This window comes from Lathamus discolor, chromosome 4, assembly GCF_037157495.1.
Source record: "Lathamus discolor isolate bLatDis1 chromosome 4, bLatDis1.hap1, whole genome shotgun sequence".
In the NCBI taxonomy this organism is placed as follows: Eukaryota; Metazoa; Chordata; class Aves; order Psittaciformes; family Psittacidae; genus Lathamus; species Lathamus discolor.
Genome location: NC_088887.1, coordinates 73,206,677 through 73,224,850, shown reverse-complemented (window position 1 = coordinate 73,224,850; position 18,174 = coordinate 73,206,677). Strand labels below are relative to the sequence as shown.

Genomic DNA, 18,174 nt, shown 5'->3' with positions numbered 1-18,174 from the left:
TTCATAGCTCCATAAAATCATAGAATCATAGAATGGGTTGTGTTGGAAGGGACCTCATGGTCCTCTATTTCCAACCCCTGCTATAGGCAGGGACACCTTCCACTAGCACAGGTTGCAGAGGCCTCTGATGTTAGAGACAGGCCTTGCTGGATTGGGGCCAGGGAACAGGTTGCTCTGAAATAAATACAACTGACTTTAATTTTAAAAATCAACCCATTTTCTTTGGGTGCAAATCGGAGGAATATCAGGCTTGGTTTGCTGTGGGCTACAGGGGCCGCTCTGTCCTGCCCTTGTGAGCCCAGGTGGCATCCCGAGCCTTGCCCATGTTCCATGCTCTTCCCTCCCCAACTGAGCAGCCATGCCCCTGCAGCCTCAGCATCTCGTAGATCTGGCTGTCCCTGCAGGTCAGGGGTGCTTGCTTTCTGCCTGCGTGCCAGGTCCCTGAGGGCATTGCCAGGCCTGGCTGTCCTTGCCCATGGCCCAGGACACCCTCTGCCACGCCATGGGGAGCTACCACTTCTCCTGGAGTCCCAACCCACAGCCAGGCAGTACTGCTCTTTGACACCGTGAAACCATGAGTTGTCTTCAAACCAGACTGCCGTTCATTTGCAGAGCAAGAAAGATTTCATAAGCAAGATGCAGCACAAAACCTAGGGGTACACCTTGCTCTTCTGCATGGGAAGAAGAACAAGAGCAGGCTTGTCCACAGCTTGAAGGGGGACAGGGGACAGTGGAGCTGGCTGCTCCTTGGGTATGCCTTCTGCAGCCTGACCACTGACTTCTTCCAGGCATTTCTCACTGCTGCATCTCTCAAGTTCTGATGAAGGAGCTGTTACCATTTTCCTTCTTTAATGCACGGTGGCAGTAGGAGGGATTGAGGTTGTTTTCTGCTGTCAGACAGTGCTTTCAGTGCCAGAAGCCCCACTCCAGCTCTGTTCAATTACTCTGAGTCAGTGTCTGACTTTCTCCTGAGCCATTTCTGTCTAATCCTCCCCCCTAACCTTCAGCAAAAAGTTATCTTCCTCCTCCACTGCTCACCTCCCCCTCACCCTTTAAATGAAAACTCATTCACTGGCTTTCAGTCCCTAGCAGAACAAAGAGAACTTTAAGAGACTTAATTACTGAAGATGTGCTGCAGTAAATACAGAGATTATTGATAGCAGATTTAAACCTGAGTAAAATACTTGCGTTTCCTGTGTGGAAAAACTAAGGCTTTGTGGATCTCAGATAAAGCTAATTGAAAGAAATCAGGGACTTCTATGAGCATTACTGTCTGCTGCTAATCAGAGCTGTTATTTCGGAAAAAACACTGATTGTGCTCATTAAATGAGTTACTTCCTATATGGTAAAACACTCGTATCTTCAATAAACTACTTATTCGTACTCCTTTTTTCTATCTTTTCTATTGCCAAAACTTCACAAATTCTGAATAACAAAAAATTATGTGTACCATGTGCTACAATATTGTATATTTAAATATTTTGGTGTGACATAACCCAACCAAGTAATGAACAAGAGGTGTGATGAGTGACCACCTCATTGCAAATCTTTCTGTCTTCCTTGTTGTTCATTCTGTGAGAATAGGAATAATGACCATTTTGGCCATAAATAATGCACTTATTGGTTAAATTGCCATGAGACTAGACCCCCCCTATATAGCTGTCTGCCTGCAGGGCATAATGCGTGCATAAGATCCCTGCACAAGGAACACACACTTTGCTGTGTGGGAGATTTATGTAGTAAATTTTACTTGTGCCTGGAAGCCTTCTGTTATTAATGATTATAACTGTTAGGGTGTGTGAGCCATAGCTGCCATTCCCACAGACAGCAGTCCCTCACCCCTATCTTCACATCCCCTCAGTAGCAGTATCCCTTTAGCAGCTCAGATTCCCAGGTTTCTTCAGCTCATCCTGTTCTTTCCATCCCATCTTTGCTTCTCGTTCCTGTCAGGGTGATCCTAGCTCTGCCCTGTCCACTGCCCAGTGCTGGCTCTTGGCCTAGAAATGGGTGGTATAATGCAGTTTGTCAGTACTGCTTTGCAAACCGTATTTGAAATGGTTTTCCTTGGTGTATTTTCTATTGCTCCCATTGCCCAGCTATCAGTGTGTGGGATAAGCAGCAATTCTTTTTCAGGTTGTCCTTGAGGAGTCATAAGTTTTTTTGCCAGTTGTTTTCAGGCCAGGTTAGATATTATCTGCTTTTAAAATGTAGTTTCCAGTGTTCTTCCTTCAAAGGCAAACTCACCAAAATAAAGTTGTTTAAGCTTTAGTTTTTATCCTGAAACAGTAGGCCTTGCGTATTACAGCATACCTTGGGTACTCCAGTGGATGGGGGTGTGTCAAGTTAGGCTGACAAAGAAAGTGTCAGGGAAGATATGTGCTATTCAAAAATGTACGTGAGACAAGTACCAAAGAAACAGTTTTCTGGGCCTACAGAAAAAGTCATGAATAGTGATGCAGAAAAAGACGATTGTAGAAGTGGTTACCAGATTAGATACGCAGAAAATGCTAACCATCTTCCCTGTCCTTCAGTAGAAAAATGAGTAGTACTTTGAAAATCAGAAGGATAGTGGGTGGCATCCTCACTGATGCTCATTTACTTGTTGGAATAAAAGCTTGCAGGTAATTCAAGCTTTCAATCTCCAAGCATTTCAAGGCCATACTTGGTGACTGAACATCAGAGGGTGTCAACAACCTGTGTTCCATGAGCATAGTTAAATTCAGAAGTATTCAGTATTTCTTCCTCTCCTGAACATTTGCGGCATGTTTGGAGTGCAAATCCAGCCTCTTGAGAATGAGCCAACCTTGTCCAGTCTCCACTTCTCCTGGACCTTTGTCTCCTGGGCCCTGTAGTGGATGTCCGTGTAGGCAGTGTGTCTTTGCAGTGGGACACCGTGTCCTTTGGTGGAGCATATTGCCAGACCTGAGAGGTAATTTTAGCTCAAACAATGGCCTCTTATGTTGCCAATCTGATAACAGCCATCCTGGTTTACGGAGATGGCTATCTATTTTCTGCTTTGTGCACTGTCAGTCTTTCTCACATTAAAAAACATACAGTATTTATATAAAGAAACAAAGTGGAAAAAATAAGTTTCATTCTTGCTGAGAACTTGTCAACTTGTGTTACCAAATGTCATATGCTTTTCCTGCCTGTGATCAGTTTTTGCTCCATGAACTTGTGGGGGAAGCTCCTTGTAGCATCTTGCAGAGAGGAAGCTGCTCGCTTGCTGCCCTGACCTCGGAGAGTCTCCTGTCAGTCCGTCCCCAGCCCGCTTCCTATGTTTTCCCACTGCAGAGCCCTTCCTCTGGGGACTGATCACATTGGGCTGATGCAGCTTCTGCCTCAGGATGCGCGCAGTCTGCTCAGTCTCTTTGCAGCCCAGGAGGTTTTTAGCTGTTAGCTGTTTGCTGAGCAGTATCAGTGTAGCAGCTTCTCCCCTTTGATGTGGAGAGCTAAGGATGAGTTCCCAACCGCGGAGATGCAGCCTCTGGTGGTCTTGCCACCCACTTCTAGCTGAGTGTTCGGCATTATGACAAGCTGCTGAGAGCACGCTGGCCACCCTTTGCACATTAGCTCCAGCTCAGAGTGGAGAAACACTGGTAGCACAGGGCAAGGACCGTAATCCAGAGAGATACCCATGCTGTCAGGGGACCCTGAGTATCTCAGCCAAGGTTTTAGGCTGCAGTCTTAACAAACTCAACTTCTCTTAATCCTGCAGCCAATGCTACTGTATCTATAAAACATCCCATTGCTTATTCATGAGAATAAAAGCCTCCAAAATCCTACGTGTACAATTAAAATCACTCCAGCCCAGCAGCATGCAGCTACTCACTCCTGCACACCCCCACCCCCCCCCCCCCAATACTCTGAGGTGTAGCCAGGGATTGTTTTTCGCTTGTGCTGCAGAAACAGCTGGTTAGTGGGAGCTGTCTGTGCTTTTGCACCATTGTGCAGTAATTAAAGGCTAATCTTACAGCTGCCTTAAATGGCAACACGGAAGCTAACTCTGCCATCTTCAGATTTTTTCATTTAATTAAATAGATTGCAGGGTAGCATGCCTTTAAAATCCCCTCTTCAAATACGTTCTTTGCTGTTTGACCACTTAATAGGCATCCTATAGTCTTACTACATGTTGATGCACTGACAGCTTTAGAGTTTTATATGGTATATGAGAATATTTTGCCAGTGTGAAGCAATGGCATCTGTGTTATGTGTCTGGTAATTTGGAGTCTCAAATTGTGTCCCTGTCAGTAAGAGTACAACATCCCTTCGCAACATTAAGGAAGAGGAAATTAAATCTCAAAGTCTTTACATTTCAGATATTGAAAGATGGTAAAGGTCTATCGTGAATTCCCTTGGGGGTGGGGGGGTTGGGATGGGAAGAAAGGCATCCAGTCCTTTTTTCATGTAACTGAGCATAATTACTTAGAAATCTGAACCTTTTCCTTGCTGGACAAAGACTGCAGGATCAAGCTTTCCTGTCCCTCATTGAAAGTCTGCCGCAGTATCCAGGTGTGATGTGATGAAATCAAGACAAAGAGCAGCTCACACTGCCTTTCTCTTCCTTTTTTGGGGGGGAGATTCTGTGTTACTCAAGCAGCATTTGATGTTTGGTGCAGTCTGTTCCTCACCCCTCCATGCAGAGAATAAATTGTCACAGATTTCTCAGCCTTCTGAACGTGATTGATCTCACAACAGTATGTGGTTTTTCATTATTGTCTTCAGTACTCTTAAGAAGGTCTGTAGGAGAGGTGGATTTACTGTAATGGTGGCTAAGTAGTTTAACTTAATCCTGAATAAACAAACAGATGCCCTCACCAAGGACCTGGCATCTGGGGCTGTCAACATTTATTACTGCAGGGCTCAGAAGAGGTAAAATTATCATTAGCCTTCACAGAAAGACCATGGATACATTTTGAAAGCAATATACTTGGAACTGCAATCTAGCCTCCCAGAGACACTAGTTTGGATATTTAAATGCCTGTATCAGTAATGACATAAACAAAATGCTGCTTTCTTCACTTGATTTGTGCTTCAAAGTTTGCATTTTACATGTTTGTGGTTCTTCCCTGCAGGGCAAGGCTGGAATAGGTGTGTGTTTACACTTGTACACATGCGCATTTACAGTTGCATGTCTGTGCATCCTGCTATGAGTTTATACTCAGAGTTTTCTCTATGGCTTCTACTGGTTTCTTCTAAAATCATCTCCATTAAAGAAAGAAAATGTCATTTAGTAATTAACTGGGGTTTGGTAGGGAGCGGCCATATGGCAGTGTGCTGCTGTTGATAAGACGGCTGGCGTGCAGTGCCCATGCACTATCAGGTCCAGGGGACTGCATTGGGCATCCTTATTACATATACCAATGTAAAATACCAGGGTCTAGGACTACTTAAGCTTTTAGGTCATCAGTTTTAAACCTGTATCTATCAACAGCCCTAAATCCACAACTACATGCTTTGTTTAATGCAATAAGGTGGTGAGTTTGCTTCCCCTGTGACCATCATTCTTGTCAGTAGTTTAAATAGAAAACTTCAAGCCCAGATTTCATCCCAAAGAAAGGTATTTAACAAACTTAGCATATTTCAAAGTGAACTTGTAATAAAAATAATAGGTTTAAAATTTACTTAAGGATTTCTCAGAGGGGGACTAGCCCCCAGTAGATGCTTGGATAGCAGTGGGTGGACTACTATTCCATATAAGCCTGGGGTTAAGAGTCCTGCTGCAGTTCCTGTGAGACACAGTGCTTTCTGAAGAGTTCTCTTTTCCTCCAATTTATATGATGTTTCTCTTTTAGTAAATCTAATACTTTCGGGACTCTTCCAGGAAGGCTTGTGCAGAAGGACTGTTGACCGCTACTGCTTGCACCATGCACAGTGTGTGTTTTGCATATGAAAGGCAAATACTTGGTGGAACTTCATGCTATCCTAAGGTCTCATTTCCTATTCATAGAAGTCCTCCCCTAAAAAAAACCATATGCATGTGTGTGTGTATATATATATGTATATATACATACTATATATATACATACACACATCTCAAAGCAGTTCTGTCTTCTTGAAAGGTTGGAGAGTCATGTGTGATGTATTCAAACTGTGACTTAGAGTGAAGTTTCCCAATAATGTATTAAGCTGAATGGGTTTTGGGAGCATTGAGTTATGCACAAGAGGTGAAGGTGCCTTTCTGGTCAAGCTTTTCATGAACAACGCTGCCTGAGAGACTGGAGGATACTTTTATTAAAAATGCTTCACCAAGATCTCAGGCATTAGGGTTTGGGTTTTTTTGAGAGAGAGTACCTGTAGCAGGAATCCGAGTAGTGGAACCCAAAAATGTCTCACTGCATCAGTAGAGTTTGGGTTTTGATTGCCTATTAAATTGAAATGAAAATTTGTTTCTAAAGTACTTCTTACAAAGAATGTCCGTAGAACACAGATTTTGAATTCAGCAGATCAGAACAGTTTGGATAAAACATTTGGAAACTGTGAAATTTCCTCTCAGCATCTTCTGAGAGCTCTTCAGTCTTCATTGCTTGTGTTTTCTTCTTGCTCATGCTTGGCAGTACCTTATGCCAGAGGTAGCTGAATTAAAGTCAATAGGCTACATTATGTCCCAAGGACTTGACCCGCCGTAATTGTAGTATGTTGCTGAGCAACCTCACAGGACTCCCAAGGAATGAACTGTGCATAGGGAGCCAGCATTTACTCCTCTTTTTTTCAGGGTTTTTAGTAACTTGTTGCCAGTAAACTGCTTCTGCTTAGTTTTTTTCCAGTTCTTGCTTGGTTCTAAACTGTAGCTGTTCTCCAGCTACCTGTTCTAGGTGAAGCAAATGGGGGCATGTGCCCTGGTCCCCACATACTTGTGGTCCAGCAGGGAGCAGAAAGAGGCTACTTACAGCTCTTGTTCAGAAGCCCACCATGCCAAAATCAGTCTTCATAAAATCATAGAATGGTTTGGGTTGGAAGGGACCTTAAAGGTCATCTAGTTCCAGCACCTCTGTCATGGGCAGGGACACCTTCCACTAGACCAGCTCTTTATAGACCTTCTGATCATATGATAACTTTAAAATATGGCTTTAACCTCCTAAGGTTTCAGAAAATAAATTAGTCTTGAAAGGCTTGAGTTGCTCATTGGTTGAAGAAGACAAATTACAGTCCAGGTCAATGTTCTGATAAAAACCAGCCTTTCTTCTGTTACTTTTTTTACTGCCTGTCTACCAAGGCAAGCAACTTTTTAGTTTTTCTTTGAGTGAGTTATTTGCATGAAATTCATATTCTGTGATTCTTTGTGTCCTCAACTGAAAAGAGTCAGCTCTTCCAAGGCCAGATTTACTGCTGAGCTTTGTGAGGGAAATAATTATTTTCAGAATAAAGTGACTTTTATTTCAGATCAGTGTGTCTGCAGGGACAGTGGAGCCATTCCAATGCAGTTTATTTTTCAATACCTTTTCCCATTAACTTCTCCATATAAAAAGGGCATCCATTCTAGCATTCTTCAGGAGTTGTGCCACTAACGTTTGAACTGGACACTCGTCAGGACAGTTTATTGAGCAAACCAACACCACCATTACGCATAGAGTTATGGTATGTTACGGTACAGAGTTACAGGCTTTTGTCCTCAGTGTTATAAACAGCTTACAGGAAAACCTGTCTTTTGTACAAAAAGAAAGCAAAGATTTTTTAGGCTTTCTTCTTGGACTAAACTGCTAGAAAGAAAAACAGTTTGGCAATGGGGCCTTAAACATTTAAAAATACTATTGCAGCAAACCCGTGATGCCTGCTGGTAATATACAGGGAGAGAACCAAACCTCTGTAATACTGATGTCCTTACTTTTTATGTGAATTATATTTGTTAGGACCTACAAGTAGTGACTTCTGTGAAGCTGCATTTTCATTCCATTAATGCACAGAATTTCATGTCTTTTGTCTCTGTGTAAGATGCATAAACTTGCAAAAAGTTTGTAGTTTGTAAGAATAAGTTTCTAAAATAGCTGATTTGACAGGTATGAAGTTTGCACCTGCAAGAGGTGAACTCTTTCCTTTGATGTCTTCCCCATGAGCAACACAACCGTTAAACTGCTCCAGATGAGACTAGTACTGTTGGGGGCTACAGCATGTGAAAGCACACTTTCTGTGGGTATTAGTTAAATCTCCTGCTGGGAAGGTGCAGAAGCAATCTCAGGAAGAGCCCACAGAAAAGGTTTGAAATGTATAAGCAAGAATTCAGGGGGAGTTTGTTTCGTGATGCTAGAGTTACATAAGGAAATTATTGCTTAGTCCGCTGGCTTTTTCTTTACAAAACACTTTTGTATTTCCTGACTTTTATAAAGGGGAAGCTGATAGACAACAGAATGAAATGAAATGAGGGAAAAGATAGAAAAGGGCATTTTAGGCCCTGATGTCAGCAAATTTATCTGCTTGACAGGGTAAAAGCAAGGACTGCAAAAGCACAGATTATAGAAATGAGCTGTAATTAGCCAGCTCCATTGAGGGAGGACTTGGGGTTTCTGTCTCTGCACAAGTTGCTGGTAGTTGAGCATGTGGTAGCTGTTGTTCACTGCTGTGCTCTTCCACTGAAGAAGCTGTTTTCAGTGCTTATGAACTATAGACCATTGTGATTCTGTTGCAGCTGGCTGTTAATCATTACGGGCTCTTATCAGGTTTGGGTTTGGAAATCTGTAAATCATCAAACTGGTTTTATCTTTAGCTTTGTCTGGTGGTTGGTCAGTCGTCCGTGCTGTTGCACAGAAAGTGCAGAGTAGTTGGCCCACTGTTTTGCAGGAATCTGCTATCTCATTCCATGGGTCTTTGCTATATAGTGTGTAAGCAGGGATGTTGATAAATGTCTTTTTAAATGGGTGCAGTGTAAAACAATATGTATACCTGTGTAGTGGGAGGAGGGAAAGCAATGACAGCTCATTTCTCAACTTGAGAATCTGTTTACATACACTTCAGACAAAAACTTGGGGAAAACCCCTTGCTTTCAGGCTTCCTGCAGGCTTTTTACTGCTTCTGTGCTGAGTTACCCTTACCACCACTGCAGTCTGTAGAAAACAAAAAGCCAGCTCGACATGATGCAGGACTGTGGTTACTAGTCAGATGAGAAGGAGCTGCATCCATCATGACACCTAATGTGCTCCATGGATCCATCACCAAGAAAATGCCAGGCAGGTCTTGTAAGGTTGTATTACATCTGTATTTAGCATTAGAGAAATACCATTGTAATGTTGTGGCTGGTTTTGGTGCAGAACATTGAACAAGATAGATGATTAGTTGCAAGAGTGAATAAAGGGAAGAGATTAAAGAAAAGCTCACTGTGGAAAACAGGAGGTCGTTGAAGTGATGTTTGGGTTGTGGTGATAGAGGAAACAACACAGGGTGAAGCATTATACTGTGGTGAAGGAGAGAAAGTGCTGGGGTGCAGCTAAAGTACAAGCAGCAGGTGAGCATATCCTAAGTGTTGCACAAGGATTATTTAACAGCAAGATCAGAGGTACTGAGGATTTGAGACACCTGTAGAAAGAAGCTGGAATTGGATGTTATTCCAGCCATCCATCACAATTTTTCTTAAACTTGTTGGAAACCTGTTCCCATCACTCTGAAACGAACCAGACTTTTTCCAACCAGTGTCAGTTTATCAGAAGTTCACAATTACATCCATAAATTCTCTTCCATCTTTGCTTGGCAGAACTCCTTTGGGTTGTCTGGCTTCTGCAAGCTTAAAATAATTAATCGGTTTCTTGCTTCCAAGACTTCAGTTAAGCTGAGATACACTGATTTTTAAACCGCAAGATGCTGAAGTATGAATCCATCTGCTCACCATGCCAGAGGAGAAACAAAGGAAAGTACTAAGGTAAAAGCTTGGCAGCTGGAGAATATGGGCAGCTGAAACATCTGTGGTGGTATTTCTTCTCATGTCCATTCTTCCATATATGTACGTCCTTTCTAATTCCACGTATGTTGTTGTTCCACTTTCTCTTTTTTGTCAGACTTTGAACATCTCAGAGAAGATAAACTGGAGGGGCAAAATGAGTCAAAATCCGTCACTTTAAAAAAAATCAAAAAAGTCAGAACGCTGTAAAAGTAGCTGAGTCTACACAGTTTGCAGAATGATGTGAATTATTGTTGGCCATATTGGCTGGAAGCAGATGGTGATTGTCCCTCTGAAATCTGCTTTTGGCTGTTGGTTTTGGAGACCTTTCTTGGGGGACATGTGTTTTTCTTTGTCAGAAGATTCGGTAAAGTGCTGTGTCCTACTCACAGTACAGTGTGCATGTCAGCATACTGTCAAATCGCACCTTACTAGGGCCTTTTTGGTATCATATAGGCCCATGCAGCTTGTTAACAAATAAAAGAATTGCATAAAATAGTAAGGTTACTTAAATCTGAGGGTGAGGGGAAGCATATGTTTTGTTGCAGCCATTCCAAATCTCTTTCTGCTTCAGGTGCTTGACGCTAAATTGCTGACATATTTTTGTTTCGTTTAACTTCCTCTCCATTGCCAGGGGAGGTAGGGAGGAGGTTGTATTTTATTGGTGCCTCCCCTGTGACTTTGCCACAGAAGCATTTTTTGTATTGTACGTATTTTTCTTCCACTGCCTGAGATGTAAATGTGTTAGCCTGTCTGTGCAAAGGTCCAGGTTAAAAATGTCTCTGAAGCAGAATGGGATGCCTCTGCTCTGGTGCGCTGTTTTTAAAGCTGTGATCAAGGAGGATATCAAGGACGTTTTCACCTTCATCGTTCATAAACCTCTCCAACTCTGGAGAAGCTAAGTGTAGAGGAAAACTTCAACAAAATACCAGATATCTCTCTACCTTATATTGCTTTTTTTGGTGGCCTTTATTAATCTGGCGACATTTAGGAATTCTGCTTTTTTTGAATCATTACTCATAACTAATGTGTTTTAAACTCAGGCCAATCTTAATGCAAGGTAATCTTCTATATATAGGTGAATCCTCTGAATTTCTAAACTTCATGAAATCCAGCTATAAATGACACGCTATGTTCCAGTACTTGTATTACTAAGTAGAGAAATAAATATGGTAATTCAGTTACCTCTGTAGTAAGTTGGTCAATGGTGTGACTTTTAAAGAATGAACAAAATGCAGCCAACTTAATTCATTGCATCCTGTTATTGCAGTAATAATCTTGAATAGCAGCTGTGGTTTCTCTCTCATTACATACAGAAAACAAATAGAAGTTCTTTTTTCATTTCCTATCACTAGATTTTGCAGTAAGATAGATAGCATATATCTTACCAATGGAGGAAGGAGCAGAAAGGCAGGTTTTAATTAAAACTCTGATATGCGAGGAAAACTTAAACCGGTAATAGTTTAGTGTGTGGCTCACTTAGGAATGCTCTGAAAGATGTGGTTCACTGGAAGAAAACTCTAGTAGAAGTTAGATACCATGGTATAAACTCTGTCCAGTATAATCATAGAATCACAGAATGGTTATTGTTGGAAAGGACCTTAAGATCACCCAGTTCCAATCCACCTGCCATGGGCAGGGACACCTACCACTAGACCAGGTTGCTCAAAGCCCCATCCAACCCGGCCTTGAACCCTGCCAGGGATGGGGCATTTACTGCTTCTCTGGGCAACCTGGTCCAGTGCCTCACCACTCTCACAGTAAAGAACTTCTACCTTAATCAACATTGATGAGTCTTTATGCGCCAGTATAACTAGATGTGAGATGAAAAATATTATTTGTGTGTGTAGTGTACCTAGAGACTGAGGAGAAGCCACCTTGTATTCAGCTTTTCATATACTGGAAAACTGGAACCATATGACCACTGAAAGGGCTTATTCAACCAGCTATAGAAGTGAACTAAGCTAGCAGGATGTGTCTTCCAGGACAGCTTGTGTTTCAACCTGGGCAAACTTGTAGAGATGATTTGAAATTCCTGCTGTAAGCCCCAAAAATTTAGCAAGGGTCCAACCTTTCTGTCCAGTAAAACCTTTTCACCTTGACCACAGCATCTAAAAAACTGACTTTCCTACTCATCCGCTTTTCTACTTTCAGTAAAACCAGACAGCTGAAGTCCAAGAGAGGGAGGTGCATGAGTGACTCTGTAGACACCACTAGGTTCATTGTAGAGACCAGGCTTTTGATTTGGAAGGTAGTCAGGTGTTTACAAGTTTGGGCAAGAGTAAAGTCCTCTAAATTAGGAAGAGAATGAATTTTAAATTAATAACGGGCTATAATGAGTATACACCAAGTGTAAGAGAGAACCATAATTTTGTAATTACTGTTTGCTGATGTAAAAAGTAGCAAAGGGCAAAGAACATGTGGTGATTTAAACTGTACACTTTTATCCTGGAATTCCCCCTTTATGTATTATACATTTTAGAAGCACTGCCTGTACTTATGAACTTGCATATTAAGCCCTCTGACCTCAGTGCTACAGATTAGCCACCAACTGAAATACTGGAAAAACACAAGAGGCAAAAGAAAATAGAAGAATCTGCTGTTTTCATTTTCCACAGTGTGAGTTCTGGTGCATGTAGGATGTCTGTCATTTTTTAATACTTTTTGTGCTACTGTAAGGATAGTCATCTTGATATGAATAAGAGCATGTCTGTGCTGGATCTGACAGCATAGTGTAGCCTAGTTAGATGTGAAAATAGCAATAGCACTATGACTGTGGCAGTGGGGAATTCTGTGAAAAAGGATTTATCCTCCTCAGTAGAGAACATCAGCCCACACCTCTTGTGTTCCCAGTGGTACATCTCTTCTGGTAGCATAGTTAGCGGGGGTATCACGTAGGTGTCACATAGACATATCTTTATCTTGAATTGGCAATGACTAAAGTCACTGTCTCCCCATCATACAGGAAAATATGCAGGTAATTAACTCCAGTGGTAAGTTAGCGGTTCACTGCTACAGGGTCCTTAACCCTGAGAGTCAGTGTAGCTCCTACCTATTCACATAATAAGCTGCATTAACTTCTTTTATGTTTCATGTGAACAGGCTGCTGTTAGTCTCAAATGCTATGGTGTAGCACTGGCAGTTCAGACTGAGAAGCTTTTTGTTCTTCTATTAATGACTCAATTTTTTTATTAATGAATTCAGATGTGGTGACTAGTCCCCACAAGGATTGGCTACATCAGCTACTCATCTTGGGAATATGTTTTCTCAGAAAGATAGATTTCTGTGCAGTCCTCCTGTATGCGTCTGGACCCTTCCTATATGCCACTTTGCTCCTGCTAGGCTGTGGGAGGGAAACAGCACCTTGCACGTATAATACGTTGGGGTCAGATGGTATTAAGAAAATTAAGCTAGTTTATTTTTCAAAAGATAGTTGCCTAGATTTATGGACCTAAACAGTAAAATTAATACAACGGCATGTCCTGGGTGTTCCTTCCCCAACTTGGTTGTAGCGCCCATCACCTTCACTGACAGTTGATTCTGATACTGCTCCAATTTTATGCGAATTTTGATTTCCAAGCGAAGACACCTTCTTCTGGAATTTTGTCTCAGTTGCTCTGATTTTACTGCATTCTCCCTGCTTCCCTTGCACCTTCTTTGCAGGAGATATTTCTGCAAAACAGATGAGCTTGAGATGCTGAAAATTGAGATTCCACGCTCCCACCCCCCCACCCCACCCCCCCCAGTTCACTGTTGAAATTTTCTTTTGCTCCCTCTTTTTCTGTCCCTGCAACAACTGCAATGGAAGGTAGAGGCACTGTACTTCCAATTTCTACAAGCTCCCAGTAATGCCATTGCTTAGAGGCATGTTGTGAGCAGCTTAGCACATCCTTGTTCAGTGCTTGGAATTCTGCATTCCTGCAGCAGAGACACTTTCACTCCAAGCGTAAGCTTTGGTCTGGAGTTTAAATATAGCACAAATATTCAGAAGGATTTTTTCCTTCTCATGCCCTCCTACCCTCGAGCAAATCTCTTGTATGGTGCTGCTTTCCAGATGTTCTTGTGAGAAGCAGAGGGGAATCAATGAAGTTTGCACAATGGGAAATAAGTTGCGGGTTTTTTTTCCATTAACTTTGCCAGGCAACCTGACGTGTGAGATCCCAAGTTAGATTGGCTTCACCAAGATAGACTGGCTTCAAAACTGAGATAAAAAAGAGGGGACAAATATCCAATCAATAACAGAAATTCTTAATGTTGCTAGCTTGTTCTGTAAGGTTTTTTCATTTCTGCTGGTCTCCATGCAAGCAATAACCCAGTGTAAAGGTGAAGACCATAAGGAATGAGAAGTCTGTAGACTCTGCATAGGTCATTCATCACACATTCCAGGTTTGCAACTGAATTTCAACGTACCGCTAAATATAAATGTGAAGCTGCAGTTATGGCAGTCCTGATCCTCTAAGGCATGAATCCAAACCTAGCAGTTCAGTGGCAGGCTGCGAGCGTCACAAGTCGTTCTGCCATCCCTGAGGTCTTTGAAGGAAGGGGTGGAATGCTAATGATGGAAACAGGACAAATCCTTTCAGAGTTGAAGTGTTGTTGGGTCATCTTTCCGGCAATTTCACTCTTTGAAAAGCTGGACCCTTTCCTTTTGGAATACATGATGTACCCTAATTGCCAGAAAGTCTTCTAAAATAAAACTTCTGCCATCTGGTTTGTTCCTCCCTGTAGTTTGGAAAGGTGTAATGGAGAGCCTGCTGACCTGCACTGTCCTGGCTCCTTCTTCTGCTGTCTCATGAGCTTGTACAGAGACTGAATTGTTGCTTTGCTATTCTTCAGGTTTTTTCTGACTGTATCTACTTGCATCTTACTTCTACATTGAAGAAATATTGCTGGTGGTATTCCACAACATTAGGATCATTCCACAACATTAGGATCGGAGTTGATATACAAGACATTCATACATTTTTTGTTGCCTGTTACAGTGCAGAAAGGTGTGTCAGGCTTCTCCTAAAACAGGTAAGGCCATGTAAGACTTTGCAGTCTGATTTTAACCATGGTTAAAATAGGTCAGATATAAAATATGTATTCCGAACAGAGAGAAGGGGCCCTGACTTGCTGGTGTGAATTTTTTAGCTTATTAAGAAATTAAAAATACATGTCTTTGACTCGCTTTTTGCATGGATACTATGATAAAAATGGTCGCTCTGGAAACTTGGGAAAGGTGGGCACTGTCTGCATGAATTAAAATGGAAAGAGTAGAGCAGAAGTTGAGAGAAATCAGCATATGGGATCTTGCAGATGGAATTAATAATGGACCCGTATCAGTAATAAGGTATGTAATTTATATTTGAACTGTAGGAGCTCAGCAGACAATCTTCATAGTTCTTCAGAGCTTTCAAGATTTCCCTTTCATTCCACAAGAACTTGCAGTTTACAGGAGCATGTTAGAAGTAGAGGAGCTTTTTTGTGGCACTTCACTTTATGTTCCCTGAACACCTTTCCTGAAAATGAGGAGTTCTGCAATGAATTCAGTACTGGTTTTCCTTCTGTCATTTCTGAGGTTTAAGTGTTTCTCCAAGTCAAGTCCTAATGTAAGTCAGATGAATGCTTCTTCCTTTGGATCTGATCCTGAAAGGTGTTATGCACCATTCATTTTCACTGCCTCCAAATGGGAGCAGAGAGTCCACAGGATCTTGCCAATTCTGGCCTTTAAATTGCAAATGAATGTAGTGCTTTTGATGTTGAACACTCAGGGATACCCTTCTTTTTTATTGAGTTGCTAATTACTTGGTTCATTAAAAGTATTGCTGTGAATGCAAGTCTTCCTTGGAAACATATTTCTGAACTTCCCAAAAATATCTGATGTCAAACACCTGCTTATTTTACACCCAACTCATGTATCAGAACCTAATAATCTGATGGTTTCTAAAAGGCTCCCCACCCTTCTATAAACTCTATTTGGCAATACAACTCTAATGCCACAGTATACATATGTAACATACTGCAAAACAGCAGTACAGACCTATGAAGTTTCATAGAATGAAATTGTTAGATACTGATCAATTTGGAAGATGATGGTGAAATGGCATCTTCGTTCTCTTCTGGTAGGCTTCTGATAAATTTGAAGCTCTACTCCCCTCTAGCTGCTGTCTCTGTTTCCTTATTGTTGAGCGGGACAGCAGGACTCCTGGTTTTCTTCCCACTCACATGCTAGGTTCTTCCCCCTGTAGCAGTGTCTTGCCACTTAGTGTGGCTGCTCCTACCTCCATCACACAGCTATCAGTGTTAAGTGGACGTAACTCCCAACTGGTTAGGTTTTGACCAAGTTGTTGGCACAGCAGCAGCTGTGATACTTGGTAATTCCATCCTGTAGCTCCTTAACAAAACGTAACTAAGCCTCAAAGCACTCAGTTTACCTCAGACTCTGGAACATGGCATTGCATTGGTATATGCTTGGTTTACTGTCTGTGAAAGTATTTTTGCAGCTATGAAAAGCCAAGAGAAATCCTGGGGTCTGTAGAAATGAGTGCATTAGGTCCACATACAGAGCATGCAAAGCCTCTCAGATGTTCCTGGTGAGTTGAATTCCCTTGCATATTGAGTGTTTTTTGTCAGAGCAATGCCAGCGTGATCTGCAACAGTAAAAACTGATCATGCAAACACTGTTCAGCAGAAAATAACTGTGGTAGTACAGGTAATCTCACATAGCTGGCATTTAGATCATTTCTGCTCTGCTGCACATATACAAGTGTTTTTTACCATCTGTTACATTATTCTAAGTGGAAGGCAGGACTTTGAGCTCAGCCACTGGATCAGTTACAGAGTTGGTGTGATACATCTTCTGCTAGCTTAGCTGCTTACTTTCATTTTAGTCACAAATAAAATGTGCTTAGAATAAGTCTAAAGATTACTTTATCAGAGAGTGATATGCAGCCTTACAACAGTGAAGTAGGCTATGTTTTAATGATACTATGGAAGTTGCAGAGCAGTAAGCAAGCACACCAGAGTGGATCCGAATTTATCAGGTGTATTTAGGTTGTTCTAATATCAGATTGCTGCTGAAAATTGTCTAAAGAACTAATGAAGGCTCCACAGATTAATGATAATGTGTGAGTCTGATACAAGGTTATTAGGTGGAATATGATTCCTATTGCTAGCATCCCCCGGTGCGCTTACCTGGTAAGTTTAAGAACATACTTAACAAATTACTCTTTGGATTTGCAGTCTTGGTGGAAGATTCAAGACATGATATGTAAGTATATGTATTGTAAGCAGGAACCTGCCCGAGGTAGGAGGTGAAGGGATCCACGTGCTTTGTCAGCTGCAGGCCTTGTAGGGATTTGCAGGAACAGGTGAAAATACCTGGTGTTCTAGGGACTGGAAAAGCAGGCCCAGGGTACTGTATGGTTTGAGGTGTGCACCTTGGTTTGGCATGCCAGCTCTGACCTTGTGAGCAGAAACATTGCTGGGATATGCCAGGAACCTGCTACCCTGGAGAGTGGGAGCACAAATGAGCCCAGCTCCTTGCATAGCTGGTGGGTGAGTCATGCTGTAGAATAGCTGGTATTTTTAACACCATTGTAGCCCTAAGTTTCTACAAGCCAATGGTCATATAGTCCAGGCATAGTTTTGCTGGGCTTTGGTGCCTCTTAACAGCATGTAACCCTGAGACCCCATCCGGAGTACTGCATCCAGCTCTAGAGTCCTCAGTACAGGAAAGATATGGACCTGTTGGAGAGGGTCCAGAGAAGGACCACAAAGATGTTCAGAAGGATGGAGCATCTCTCCTACGAGGAGCAGCTGGGAGGGTTGGGGTTGTTCAGCCTGGAGAAGACTAGGGAGTCCTTGTTGTGGCCTTTCAGTTCTTAAAAGGGGCCTATAAGAAAGATGGGGAGAGACTCTTTAGCAGGGCCTGTTGCGAGAGGATGAGGGGTGATGGTTTTAAACTAAGAGAGGAGAGATTCAGGCTGGATGTGAAGAAGAAATGTTTTACAATGGGGGTGGTAAAACACTGGCACAGGTTGCCCGCAGAGGTGGTGGATGCACCATCCCTGTAGACATTCAAGGCCAGGCTGGATGTGCTTCTGGGCAACCTGATCTAGTTGAGGATGTCCCTGCTCATTGCAGGGGGGTTGGACCAGATGAGCTTTGAAGGTTCCTTCCAACCCAAACTATTCTATGATTCAATTACATTCTATTCTACATCATTTTGTTGCGCAGGGGTTGAACTGTTACATCAAAACTGTAACACTGTGCTTACGATTTTGCAAAAAGACCCTGTAAGAAGGGCTTTTTTTGTTTGAGATCTG

At 42.1% G+C, this 18,174-nt stretch overlaps 1 protein-coding gene across 5 annotated transcripts in view; it reads left to right on the top strand.

Moving 5' to 3' along the window:
- FARP1 (FERM, ARH/RhoGEF and pleckstrin domain protein 1) overlaps window positions 1-18,174 on the top strand; it is a 219,546-nt gene that overhangs the window by 85,978 nt on the left and 115,394 nt on the right. Inside the window, exon 1 of one of the 5 annotated variants that reach the window (XM_065678033.1) lies at window positions 9,101-9,175. The exons of the other annotated variants lie outside the window; for them this stretch is intronic. Coding sequence (XP_065534105.1) covers window positions 9,116-9,175 — 60 coding nt within the window. The 5' untranslated portion in view covers window positions 9,101-9,115. Of the gene's footprint in view, window positions 1-9,100; window positions 9,176-18,174 lie in introns of those variants that run through there. 5 annotated transcript variants of the gene reach the window in all.